Consider the following 14,945-nt stretch of genomic DNA (forward strand, 5'->3'; position numbering starts at 1 on the left):
TTTCCTTCTTCTTGTTAGATTTTTACTGCTTTATTGTTCTATTTTTCTCCCTTACCATTCCTTTTTAGTTGTGTCTCAGATGTATCTTCTTGAGTCCCTTAAAATGTGACATTGCAGGTTCCACCCTTGGCCTATCACACCTCATATGCTCAAAAGACTTCAGCACCCATATACCCAGCAAGTCTGGTCTTTACCTGGACTTTTCTTTGGGGCTTTCCAGTTACTTTTGCCCAGTGAGCATCTCTCCATGCAAACACTGCATCCCAAACTGAACTGAAGACAGCGTTTGACAGGAACACAACTAAATACACAGATTATTTTATTAAACGCTCATGATATCCCTTCTAGGTTGACGTTATTATTAGCCCATATCACAAATGAGGAAGATGAAGCACATAGAACCCACACAACTGCTCTGAGTTATATGTCTTGTAAGTTGTTGGCCTGGATTTGACATTAGACCATCATTCTCAGACAGACCTGAGAACGTAGTCACCATGTCCATTCAGGAAGTTTTCCAATCTAAAAATCTAACAGTCATCCTTCTTTCTTCTGCATCTGATTTGTTTTCAAGAGTTATGTCCAATTTTAGATGTGTCTTTCAAGTCGTATCGCATCTTTCTTAATTGCTAACTCTCCTTATTTGCTACCCATACAATTGTAAAAACCTATCTAGTCATTCAACAATTACCAACAAATAACACTGTCTTTCATCCATACCTCTCAACTTAGTGCATGCTCAATAAAAACATCCGTTATATTTCCAAAAAGAAGCCAATAAACAAAAAAGCAAACAACAAAATAAATATTAGGAAGTCAATTCCAGCATTAAAGTCAAACTAACAAACTGTGTCTGCTTCTAGATGTTCAGCGAGAAGCAAGCTTCTTCTCAATTTATCTCTAGTTTGGCTTCATTCTCTGCCTCTGTACCTTCCTCCATTTCTATGCAGAGTTTAGCTATACTGGGCATCTCAAAGCTCCCTCTTTGCTGCAGGATCCTTCATGCCCCTCTGGTATTGTACATGCTGCTCACTCTTACATCTACTTCTCTTGTTCTCTCTCATCCTTTAAGTCTCTGCTAAAAGGTCAATTATTCTGAAAACTTTTCACCTTCCACAGAAATTGACAGTGCCCTTACCCCATTAACTTGACATAACTGCATGCATTTATCTCATTTATCTATGTGTATGTATAGCCAACAGCAGATTTATACTATGTTTCAGGGATTAGACAAGTCTTTTAAATATAAGATTCACACATCATCCTGTCCTGATGAAGTCCCTGTCTAATAGCCCACCAAATTATTATTTTCTGCTTAATTGTCTATTTCATCAAATATATAATATGCCCTCTATGTCACCAATCCTCTGAAACAGTTAGTACCAATATAAATAAGACACAGTTACTTCCCTAAAGGAGTTTATTGTCTCAATAGAGAGTTAACATGAATAAAAATAATGACACAAAAAAACTGTGGTTAATGTCATAAAATAAAGCAGGGTGTGGACTCAACAATACATTACTGGCCTTTCTGTTCTTTTTTAGGTGTCTACTTGCAGCTGGGAACATCTGCTGATAACCTTCAGAGTTAAGCATCTATTTACATCTTAATGGGAAACTCACGGAATAATTTCAGAATATGAGTTGACGTGAGCTAAGAGATATGAGTGATGCTTTTAAACTGATGAACAAAATAGATCGAGACATAGAAGCATGGAACAGACTGACAAATTTCAGAGAGAAAGCAGGGGTTGAGGGGAGTGGGGAATGATTAACAAGGGAATTTATATGCACAGATGCATAGTCCATGGACACAGACAATAGTGTGGTAAAGGCCTGGTGTGGGGGCGAGTGCTGGGTGGAGGGAATCAATGGGAAAAAATCAAAGGGGGCATCTGTGGGGATACTTTCAACAATAAATATACTTTATAAACAAACAAACAAACAAACAAACCCACTTAGCAAAATCCCCACCCCCTCCAACCTTTGGTTCCAACCATAAAATGCCATGCAGTTAGAGGACCATTTACCTACTATTGAAACAGCAAAAGTGTTATTCCTCTGTGATGACTGTAGGGCATGATAGCCAGACATATTGATATGCTTCCAATCAATACCTGGCTATTGACTGCCCAATGGGAGAAGCACTATATCAGGCTTAAGAGGAAAAAAAAAAAGTTGACATCCTCTTGCCAAGCTGAGAAGGGAGCTAAAGGCATTATCAGGGTGTCAGAGAGGATGCACTATGAAAGGGATTAGCAAAGGCTGAGAAATGGTGACTGTCATCAGACAGAACTAGTGAGAAGATCAAGGAACGTCCCACTCAACAGGAGACACACGGATAATAAATAAGTACTTGTGTCATGTATTGAATTCACTCACTATGAGACTAATAATAAAATGCATTGTTACTGACACCAGATGTGTTTTAAGAAGTATTGTTGAATGATAAAATAAGATTATGTGGAAACAATCTTATTCTTATTATACAAGTCATCTAAAAAACAAAACAAAACTTTGCTTTATCTGGAACTCACCATGACAGTCAAAAATAATTTCCACTTCAATATGCAAATACTTTAGTAAAAGTACATGTTAAACAGAGAAGGTAAAACAAGTTGTCAGAAAATATTAATGAGATCATAAACTATAGTAAAGTTTTAAGAGAGTAAGTAGGCAATATGAATCAAGATCCTTAAAACTGTTCATAATCTTTGACTCAATAATGCCGTGTTTCTAAGACTAGTTCAAGAAAACAATAAGACATGTGGGTTTAAAAAAATAAGCACAAAGTGCTCACTGGAAATTTTGAATATAATCTATATAAATAAAAGCCTAAGCAACCATTACAGTGAAATGACGGGAACGACTGTTCGACCAGTCACTATGATGCGCACTGACCACCAGGGGGCAATGCTCAACACAGGAGCTGCCCCCTGGTGGTCAGTGCACTCCCACAGGGGAAGTGCTGCTCAGCCAGAAGCTGGGCTCATGGCTGGCGAGCGCAACTGCAACAGCAGGAGCCTCTCCCAACTCCGCGGCAGCACTACCAAGTGGTGTCAGCGCAGGCTCGGCTGACAAGGATGAGCATGAGCAGCATGGTGCCTGCCCCGGTTCTGGCTCCTGCCTGGCCACCTGCTGCTTCGTGCACTGCTACATTCCTCGGGGGTCCAGGATTGCGAGAGGGCACAGGCTGGGCTGAGGGACTACCCCCTCCCCCAAGTGAACAAATTTTGTGCACTGGGCCTCTAGTATGGTAATAATACCATCTCAGATTATCATGTTGTGGACCGATCTGTGCATAATAAAAAACATCTTTCTTTCAATCTTACCTTGGATTTGTAATAAGGTGGACATGATATATCATGACCAAGACATTCCCTGAGTACGTAGAAGTTTGGCTTCAAGTACACAGCTTCTAAACTTGCACACTGTATAAGACCAATAACCATGGTAACTGTCTTTGGTGGTCTGATGGTCATGAACATTGGTTGGGTTGCCAGGGCTTGTGTTGAATGGCTAACATTATTTTACCTTTCGTTACTGTTCTGGAGAAGAGGATACAACTTAGATAAGGAAATTTCTAACCAAAAACAACTGACAGTCCAGATATAGTAGAGTTCAATGGAAGCCCACAGGAAACAATGATCTAATGTCCTCTCCTTATATGGGGAAGCTGCCACAGATTGGATAAAAATTGCCCACATATTCATCATCTTTTTCTTACATAGGTGGTTTTGCACAAGGTGCATTTGTAAAGTAACCTAACTTGCATACCCAAGTTTTTTATGTATCATCAGATAATGGGGAAAGAATATTGAAATGGAATTGTGATATATCAACTTTCCACAGCAACCCACTGTGTCTAAAGGCTCAGAATTCTCATTTTTCCACTTCTCAGAGAGTCCATTGAACACGTCTTCACCTCACCCAGGAGCACAAGGGCTAAAAACGTTTATCCTATCTATTTTAAGTCAGCCCTATTGGTTCACATTTATTGGAACGAATTCATAATGAAAAAATAAATAAAATAAACTAACCCTGAAAAGCTTAAAAAGGCAACATACTAAGAGAACACTCAAGAAATTATCAATTTTAAAAATTTTGAAGACTTTATATTTACTGTTCTGACTGTAAATGATTGCTTTAAGAAAATGTGCCTAACATACCAAGAACATTGCCGGTTCCACAACAGCAGAATCTTGCACTTCCTTGTTTTGTTTTCATGAGGTGTCCTATGTGATGTTTTCTTCCCTTTGGCAGCTTGTATCGCTAATGCCCCACATGTGACACACATTCTTGCTAAAGGCATGAAAGCAAGTTTGATTCACTTGGTTTACCAAATGATTCAAAACGATGGTTCTTACCCAATGAGAGTTGGTGGGTGGCAGGGATTTTTTAGAGGAAGGACAAATTCTTGAAATTACACAGGCATCCAAAGTGTGCTTGTCCAACCTCAGTCACCAAAGTGCTGCTTTTTTGTCCTGGCAGGGTCTCCAGAAGGAAACACGGGGGGGGGGGGGTTTAGTGTTGCAGCCCACAGTGTAAACACTGAAGGAGAATGGGAAGATAGTAAAACGATGGTATTGATGAGCTTGGCCTGTTGATTGTTCAGCTTGACAGTGTTCCATCAATTTTATTTTCTTAAAGCTAAAACATTCTATTTTTAAGCTGGTGGATGGAGAGTATTAAAGTAGAATATCATTCATAGGATGGACTCTTTAAAAGATTGTTAAATTACTTTAGAAAAGTGAATAGAATAAGCTTTAAAAACAATAGAAATGATTGCATGAAATTTGGCCAAAAATTAGGCAGCTTGGACTTACATCTTTATCAGGGTTGAAACTGTACTGATGCTACATCAGACTCAACTCTACCATGGCACGGGGACTCTGGACACTGCCCCTGCTTTTAGCTCTACTGAACCCTCAACTGCATATTTTCCAGGACTGGCTTAAAGACAATGGGGCATTGGAAAACAAGAATTATAATTCCATGCCAATAAAAACCACTCATTCTCCTGTGCCAGTCTTAGAAATTTACTTTTCTCCCACTCGTGATGGAGAAATTCCACCCACCCAATCCTCCAGCAAAAAACAAAACAAAGCAAAAAAAACTACTTGCAGATTCAGTTTCCTTTTCCATTTTTTCCTAACATAGTCCACCACAAGTTCGGTTCAAGCTTTCTATTTGAAGCCTCCCAAACACTGACATATGGCCATCGGTACTTATTACCAATATGTTGGTTCTGCTGTGTCAGATCTCCTGATACGGTGGCATTTCCTTCCCTCTTGAATTTAAGTTTGCCCATATGAATAGAAGTCCTGTTAGCCACTTACAAGTAGAAGATTAAAAAAACTGGCACATGTTTCCCTGTGCTTCCTTCTTCATGCCATGACAAAGTTCCAGAGGAGGGAGCCTCTGTCAGCATCCCAGAATGCAGACAATGTGAGCGAGGGCCCTCTGCCCATGTGTGATGAGCATATCACGTAGACATGGCACAACTGCTGGCCACTTAGGCCACTGAGATGTTGGGTTGTTTATCACAGTACAACTCAGTCCACCAAGACAACACAGTTGACTTAATACCTCACCTCTATGCACCTCTATGCACCTGTGGCCCCTTGTCTTGCCTGTACCACAGCATTTCCCATTCCTGTCTGTCTTCCTGGTAGGCCACAATTCCATGAGAATATAGCTTATATCCATGGATCCTCCATGCCCACCACAAGGTTTGGCATATTGTATTATCTCAAGAAATGCATGTTGAATGAATGAATGACAAGTGCCTTCCCCATGCTGACTACATCATGAAGGCAATCTGGTTCCTGGAGTTTTGCCCACTCTATTATGGAAACCACGGATCTACTCACGGTGATGGCAGGTGGGGCCAAGGTATCCTGTGTCACTGCAGTTACAATAGAAGGTGGCCCAAGACTGGGAACAGCTTCCTCCGTGTTCACAGTAGTTTGGCAAACACCTAATAGGAGATAAAGTAGAACAACCAAATCAGCTGAAATAAAGAGAAAAATAAATATCTACCTGCATGAATTAATAGAGTAAATTGGTCAGCTACACTCCTCTACCTAAACAGTCTTCAATCCATCAAAATAAAAACTGTGATTTACCATAAGAAGTGGGTGGAATTATTGGGCAATAATGACTTTGAGCTGATTTAGGCAATTAAGGATTTCAACACTAGGGCAAAATCTCATTGACTTGAAGTTACTATGAAGTAGTCAGAATCTTAAGGCTTTTCATTTTCCACAGAACAAAATGTGCAAAGTTTGTAATTTCATATGTTGGAAAGGTTTTGCATTTTTAAAGAAAAGAGGGGATGTGTAGATAATTGTGGCCACTGACCCCACATTTCTCTTTTTGGGGTTGGTCAGGAATCTATTTTAAACAACTACTTTTAAAAAGCAACATGAAATTTTAAAAGATGTACCTGCTCATTTAACATGCAAAAAATTATATCATTTTTAAAGTGCCAATATCACACTTACAATGAGGCTTTTACTAGGTTATACTGGAAACAGTGTAACTCTTCTAAAAAATCTTTTCACCACACATGTTAAAAATTCTCTGAAACATTCACATAATTTGACCCAGCAATCACACTTAAATAGCTCTATCTTTAGGATATATTTTAAAATATGGAAATTATGCACGCTACTTATCATTATTCACAATGATGTCATGATGAATCAAGCTAAGTGTTCAAGATTAGAAAATTTCTTAGGAAAGTTGTAGTACATAAAATTAATGTGCTATCATAAAGCTACTACAAATGATGTTAGCAAATGGGATAATAATGGACTGGGACCGGATTAAGCGAAAATTCAAGCTGTAAAGCATGGCCACAACAAAATAAGAAAAACACTTTATGTTGCAAAAATGATAGGAAAACAAAGGTTAAGTGTCCCTTGGTCTAATGAGAGTGAAGACAATGTTTATTTTTCTTCTGAACAGAGATCTTGGACTTTAAGGTCACGCATTCCTGAGTTTGATCCCAGCTCCACACATTTGCTACACAGTGCCTTTGGATAATTCTCTTCGCCTTGTATATACATGAATTAAAATCTTGACACTGCAGGTCCTGTTACTACTAAGAGATAAGCTGGCAAGTGCATCATATTTGTAATGAATCAAATTAAGAGTAAAAGCAATGATAAATACTGAAATCTTGAAAACATCCCCTGGATTTAAATGGAGAGGGTGGGAGCAATGAAGTAACCGAAGTGGCCTAATGCAGTAAAAGCATTTATTGTGCAGCCACTGAGCGTGTGATTACCTTGAATGTCCTGTATAGGTAAGAAACCCTCCAGCAGTGATTGTTTCAAAGCCCAGAAACTAATATTCCTGCATATGTTCAGACGTATTATTAGAAAAATTCTGCTCAGCACAGCAAACGCTCAATTGTGCTGACAGGGCTTATGTTTGGGAAGAGCTTATTGGTAACTCCTTGGTATCCAGCTATGGCTTAAAGAACAGGGGGAAAATAGGACCCAGTAATTTTGCTAGGAATATGTCCACGAAGCCAAACAATAAATAAGTAAACAAGCCAAAAAAGTGATCCCTCTCCTGCTTCAAATGTTATCCTTCTTCTTGGTTTTTATTTCCAGCTCCAGGTCTCGGTGGAAAATAAAAGAAATACGCTTGTCACTCAGATGAACCAGAGTCCTCACCCCCCACGAACCTTGTGCTGTGGCAAGTTACATAATCAAGGAGCTCTGCCTCTGGGTGTGCCCTGATGGAGTGCCTGGCAGCTAGCCTATGGATGCCCACCCACACCTTGAGTGCATCTTTAATAAGCCTCACACAGGCCTTTGTATTGACATATTAATAAACTCAGTTTAGCCCTGCTGGAGCTGCTCAGTGATTGAGCGTCGACCTATGAACCAAGAAGTCATGGTTGATTCTCAATCAAGGCACATGCCTGGTTTTTGGGCTCGGTCTCCAGTGTGGGGCGTGCAGGAGGCAGCCAGTCAATGATTTTCTCTCATCACCGATGTTTCTATCACTCTCTCCCTCTCCCTTCCTCTCTGAAATCAATAAATATATATTTAAAATATCAATGAAAATGCTGGATAGAAATTCATGTCTTTTATGGCCACTCAAAAAAAAACAATGTTGTATTCCAGTAGGGAAAATGACTACTTGTTTATGGGAAAACCTAATATCCCTAAAATGACAAAAAAAAAAAATGCTATAGGGCTGCCTCAGAGCTTGACTCACTCTGTTCAATACACACTATGATAGGGAGAGCTCATCTGTAAAGTCAAAATAAAAGATGCATAACCCTATTTCCCTTCTTTAAAAAGGGCAGTTTCATGAGTATAGTTTCCATATTCTTTTAACAGTTCATTTTAGCTGGTGTTTTGTGTCTTTTTCTCCTATTTGGTATGAACTGAGCACTGAAGCCATGAACTCAGAAAGGGGCTATCGCCGAGCTACCAAAGGGAAAGACCTGCAGTAAGCGGGGGGCAGTCAGTCTCACATGCAGGGTGCTTAATTCAAACTGCTGGAGAGGCTCATGCTGAGCCCCTTCTACAATCCTAAACAGATTGCATACCTGACTGGGTCTGAGTGGATGTGCCATCTCTTGGTGTGCAATGTTTAACAAAGAAAGCGTTCAGCTGAGCACACAGCTCCTTTGCACTGCTCAGGAGCGCAGGCACGCTAGTACAGTATGTGTGCCAAGGAAGCTTAGAGGGCGGCCCCCCTGGGCGCTGTCCGCCTGTGTAAATATACAGTGTGCATTTTGAAGGGAGACAAAGAAGGCATTGAAGCAAAGGTTGAAAAGAGTGAGGAATGGAAGGAGAAATAAAAACAAAAATCAATACAACAGGGACAAAAGTTATACACACATCTTATGTAAGAATTTATAAATTTCCCCCAAACCAGCATTCTTCCAAAAGAGAAGGACCGCTGGGGACAATCGAGGTAAGAGAAGAAGTGAGAAGAAGAGCGTCCACAGAGGCCCCTGGCCTTCAGCAGCGCTTGCCGTCCAGCGTGCACAGGTGTGTGGTAGTGGCTTCCCTGTTGTGTTGTGATGTGCTGGGTTATACACAAGGAAATGTGAAGAGACAAAAGTTTCTCTTTACAGGCTGATGCACAGCAGGGGAGACAGCAATGGTTCTCTTTAAAGAAGGAAAATTATTTTACAAGCTAGGGGAGAATGAGCTACACAGAGGCAAACATATCTAAGAATTTAACCCCCAGCCCAGTTTCAAGCATCCTGGCACAATTCTCTCTATTACCATCAGGGAGAAAGGATGACTCCAGTGGTATTCCTTGAAAATGATCAGGGTGGTGACTACGCTCAGTTAGCCTTAACTGAGAAGGAGCACGAGTTTCCTGCTGGAGTGGGAGGGGCCTGAGAAAGGCATTGGGAAAGGAGAGTGATTCAAGATACTTCCAGAAAATGTAGTCTGTCAGTTTGCTTATAATTTAGAGAGTTCCATAGAATAATAAACTTTTGGCTTTTCTTAAACAAAAATCAGATACAGAACAACAGTCATAACCAATCTCATGACTTTATTTGCCAAGTTTATATTTTGAGTTCAGTCTTCTCTCCAGAATTCCAAACTCATAAATGTAGCTTCTTGCTTCACAACTCCACTTGGGTGTCTAACAAATATTTCAAACTGTGCATGTCCAAATCTAAATTTCTGACCTCCTACCTCCTCGCCCTGCCCCACCTTTTCTACCCATATTCTTCATTCACTATCAGATGACAGCAACTTTATGCTTACACTGTGTTGACCCCGTAACTTGAAGGGCCTTCCCTTCCCTCAGAGCCTGCATCTGAGGCAGGAGACACCCTCTGGCTCTGCCCACAGAAGTTCTCCTGCCTTCGACCACTTTTTATCACCTGTACTGCTACCACTCTAGTTTGAACCACCAGCATTTCTTGCCTGAACAACTATAATTATCAGCTAACTTCTTTCCAGCTTTCCAGCTTAATCCCTTCAGTCAATTCCCAATGCAAGAGCAAGAGAGGTCCTTGTAACACTTAAGGCAGATCACATTAAACCCTCCAATGGCTTCTTGTTTTATTCAGGGTAAAAGAAACATCTTTCAAATTACCTACCAGTTCCTGCCAATCTGTACCCCCTTTAATTCTCTGAACTCGCCCTATTCTCTCTTCTCTTCATCTGTTCCAGCCACAGTGCCCTCCTCACTGCCCCTAAAGCACAGACATGCTCCTTTGTCAGAGTGTTTGCACAGAAGTTACCTCAGCCCAGAAGCTCCTGCCGGGATGTCCACGTGACCCACTACTCACCTTGTCTCTGCCCAAATTGCACCTTCTCAAAGAGATCTACCACCAGCCTGCTATTTTAGGTGGCAACTCTCCCTCACTCTGTACCTCCAATCTCCTTCCCCAGCCCCCTTTTTGTCCTTGCACTTACTATCTTCACACACATGTATACTCTGCTGATGCATTAAGTTTAATGATTTGTTACCAATCTCTTCACAAAAGAATGTAAACTCCATAAAGGCACTGGTTGTTGTCTACTTTATTCATAGAATACCAATGTACTAAACAGGTAGCCACTCAGGAATCATTGTTGATAGAATGAATAAATGAATGAATTAAAATATTTCTGAGGTGCAACAACCACTGGAAGCTGCCTGCTTTCAGCTAAACCTCTTCAGGTAAACACAGTCTATCTGGCCTTCACTTGTGTACAATTACCTGCCTGCGGCTGAACAGCTGAGTGGGGTGAGTGGAGACAAAAGAGCCTCACTTTTTTTCACTGGGGAAGTACAGTGAGGAAAGTGACAAGAGCCTCCGTGCCTCCGCAGGTGAGGATCAGTTCAGAGGGGGGGAAACCTGGTGAGGGGGCAGATGAACACCACCTGGGCTCTCGTTCGTGGCTGGCAAGGATGGGAAGTGACACACGGCTTTTGAGACTACCATGGCTGTCAGGGCTGTGTTACTGGGCACTAATGACTTTATTTCCAAAGGTAATTGTCTCCAGAATGGTCAGAAGCAGAACACTTGAGAATGATGCAACTTGAGCTCTTGTGAGGAGCCATCTTCCATTCCTGATAAGGCTGTGTTTAATTTGGGATAGATTTTAATGAGATAAAAAGTCTGAGAAATTCAAATTACCTATCTAGGCCACATTGATTCCTGTTACCTTTAACAGACAAATATGTGTTGACCTTTGTGATTATCCTAATAATATTTAACTAAACATTTATTTCCTGGCTAGTCTCTAACAAAATATCACCACCATGAGGCAATCTACACCTGACTTTCTAAGACTCTCCTATAGCCAAAGGCTTGAAATGAACTTTGGCATGCAATCACAATCCCACCTGAGATGTTACTTTAAATATATTATTTCCTTTATAGTATAGATGGAGAATGTAAGACAAGTATACATACCTTATCCAAGTATGAGCTCACAGAGCCAGATGTGAGCCATGCTACCTGTCACTACAGCCTGCACTCTCAGCACTGTGTCGTCCTCCCTCTCCACACACCAGATGGGCAGTCCATCTCCTGACAAGTGAGTTCTAATTGTACATCTTAAGGCACCACTCCTTTAAAGGATGCGGGAAAGGGGCTTCACATGGCTGACCACTGATTAAGAACTTGCAGCTCTCCATTCTTAAAAATATTTTTGGTGGGGAAGAAGTCAATGACAACGATCAATCAGTTAATTGGGAGGAAATAAGTAGCATAATCTATAATAATAAAAGCATAATATGCTAATTAGACCAGACGACCTTCTGGACTAAGCCGGGGCTGCGAGGGAAGCCTGGGTCCTGGGTGCCAGAGGGAAGCTGGTGCTGGCAGCCAGGAAAGGAAGGCCTACTCTTGCATGAATTTTGTGCATCGGGTCTCTAGTAATATATAATTCATTCTATAAAGTCTCTACAGTGATGAAGAGTAGGGAAAGCATTTTCAATCCCTCTTCATTACTAAATTGTGAAAGCCTTAAAATAAGTAGCTAAGAAGATAGTCCCTGTCTCAACTCTGCTTTAATTTTAATTTTGCAGATAACAGAGATTTTTTTCTACATTTCTTAAGCCTTAGTTAGTGTAATTGTTTCAAGACTCTTCCTCCTTTTGGTAGAAGGTCCTTATAAGATATTATTGCAAGTACGACAAAGCCATTTTACTGATTCAAAGACTGGTAGCATCTTATTTAAAATAACCTTAAGTAATGTGTAATCCTATAAATATGAAAAAATGCAGAAGCCCATCAAGGACTAGTAAGCAAAATGGAGAATACATTGCGAGTCTCTCTTTGGTTTTCGATGCAGGGATATTAAGAAGCTTTGATTGAGCACCTATACCCAGGGGCCAAAGTGATCCATCCTGTATCTTCATCACTTAGAGTCAATGTCTTCTTAAGTGTGACATTTTTAATCTCGGACATTTCTGAATTCAAATTAAAAATTTAAGATAAATAAAATCTTCATATTGATATTTTGGGGTGAAGGAGGAATATGTACTGAAAGATAAAGATGGCCCCAAAGCTGATCTTAGCCAGAACATCTGTATAATGTAACTTGCAACTTTCTGGGAAGAAACTAGCATTCTTGACTTTGAAAAAAATGCTTAAGGATATTTATAATGGATTTTAATAAATTACTTGTCAGCCTTATGAGGAACCTTATTTAGTATATTAAACAGTCATCAAGTCAAGGAGTCTAATAATTATTAAATGATTTTTAATTTATTTATTCTTTATTCTAACAAGGAATCTTTAAGTCTCATTTCTTCTTAATAAATTAACATATTAGTCCTAGCTGGTTTGGCTCAGTGGATAGAGAAAAGGGTCCCAGGTTTGATTCTGGTCTAGGGCACACACCTCAGTTGCAGGTTCCTCCCTGGCTAGACCCTCACATCAATGTTTTTCTCTGTCTTTCCTTCTCTTCCACTCTCCATAAAGATCAATAGAAAAATATCCTCAGGTGAGGATTAACCAAAAAAGTAGTTTCTTAAAAAATGTCATATTACTGAGCAATAAAAATAATGAAATCTTACCATTTGTGCCAGTATGGTTGGCCCTAGAGGGTATCATGCTAAGTGAAATAAATCAGAGAAAGAAAAATATCATATGGTTTCAATTATATGTGGAATCTGGAAAAAACCCCAAACAAAACAGAAACAGACTCATAGATACAGAGAACAAAGTGTGGGTTGCAGAACAGCAGAGGGTCTGGAGATGGTGAAAATGGTGAAGGGGAAGAAGAGGTACAGACTCTCACATATAAAATAAATAAGTTATAGGGATACAATCTACAGCACAGGAATATACACTGAGTGGCCAGATTATTATGATCTCTGAACACATAATAATCTGGCCACTCAGTGTGCATGTGTGTGTGTGAGTATATATATATATATATATATATATATATATATATATATATATGGCCCGGTGCATGAATTTGTGCATGGGTGGGTCCGGCCAACCTGGCCAGGGGGAGGGAACATGGGTGGTTGGCCGGCCTGCCAGCTGGTTGAACTCCTGGTCCAGGGGACAATTTGCATATTAGCCTTTTATTATATAGGATATACACTGAGTGGCCAGATTATTATGCGTTCAGAGATCATAATAATATGGCCATTCAGTGAAAAGTCAATAATGTCATAATAACTTTATATGGTGACAGGTGATTACTAGACTTATGGAGGTGACCATATCATTAGGTATATGAATGTTGCAACATTATGTTGTACATCTGAAACTAACATGACATTGTCTATCAATCATATTTTTACAAAAGACCCCTGACCAGATTGGATCTTTGAATTGGCCTGAGATAGGTCTTTTACCTTGTAGGAAGACTGTAATCAAACTTTGAAAAAAATTCAATAGTTGTTTCGTATTTGTAATTTTTAAGGGGATTTGACCTATGCTATATAATACAAGGCTAATATGCAAATCGACCGAACAGCAGAACGACTGGTCACTATGATGTGCACTGACCACCAGGGGGCAGACGCTCAATGCAGGAGCTGCCCTCTGGTGGTCAGTGTGCTCCCACAGGGCAGCGCTGCTGAGCGAGAAGCCGGGCTCACAGCTGGCGAGCACAACAGTGGTGGTGGGAGCTTCTCCTGCCTCCGAGGCAGCGCTAAGGATGTCTGACTGACAGCTTAGGCCCACTCTCAGCTAAGCTGTCAGTCAGACATCTCCCAAGGGCTCCTGGACTTCAAGAGGGCTTAGGCCATGCTGAGGGACCCCCCCAGAGTGTACAATTTTCATGCACTGGGCCTCTAGTTTGAGTATAAGTCTTGTAAATTCCAATTTAAAAAAACCCTACATTGTAGAATGTCTCATATAAATTAAGTTTACCAAAGTTAAATGTTCATCTTCTGAATATTTAAGTTTTGTAAATATTTGTGGCATTCTGTTTTTTAATGCAGTGAATTGAACTATCTCAAAAGTAAATAAACATGTAAACACAGCTTAAATAATTTGAAAGCATTTAAATAACTGAATTCATAAATAGGATTAAGTGATATTCAAAGTCCTTTAGATCTGACCACTAATACTGGCTACACTTACAAATAGAATCAATATATGAACTGCATTAAAGTAAAAATGAGAAAGAAACCTTGATACAAAGCAGGATTTTGAATTTTAAAAAATTAAATATCACTCTTTGAAACTAAAAATAAGCCTTGTAAAGCTTCTTACCTGAATACAAGTCATCTTTGTGGGCACCCATATCCATCAGTACTTATTCATCTCCTGATTCAGATCTGAAGTCCCCCTCCCCAGCCCACTCTGGGGGAGCACCGTGCTCAGCCGCCAGGCTTGGCACAGGCCTGAGCTTCACCCTGGGAGTGCCTTCCAGCTACTGAGCCTAAAGCACTGAATGTTTTCACTGCTTCCCCTGCTTCTGTGGGACCCTTTGTCAACTGTAGTGAGTACTTTTGGGTGAAAATAACAGAGTTTTAGGTTTAATCAG

At 40.2% G+C, this 14,945-nt stretch overlaps 1 protein-coding gene across 2 annotated transcripts in view; it reads right to left on the reverse strand.

Moving 5' to 3' along the window:
• Positions 1-14,945, reverse strand: part of CNTNAP5 (contactin associated protein family member 5) — a gene marked incomplete at both ends in the record, with an annotated part of 850,484 nt that overhangs the window by 350,348 nt on the left and 485,191 nt on the right. For both annotated transcript variants that reach the window (XM_079783016.1, XM_079783015.1), the window contains one exon: positions 5,874-5,980. In XM_079783016.1, the coding sequence (XP_079639142.1) occupies positions 5,874-5,980 (107 nt within the window). The remainder of the gene's footprint in view (positions 1-5,873; positions 5,981-14,945) is intronic.

The sequence above is a fragment of the Cnephaeus nilssonii genome (genome assembly GCF_951640355.1).
Source record: "Cnephaeus nilssonii genome assembly, chromosome: 10".
In the NCBI taxonomy this organism is placed as follows: Eukaryota; Metazoa; Chordata; class Mammalia; order Chiroptera; family Vespertilionidae; genus Cnephaeus; species Cnephaeus nilssonii.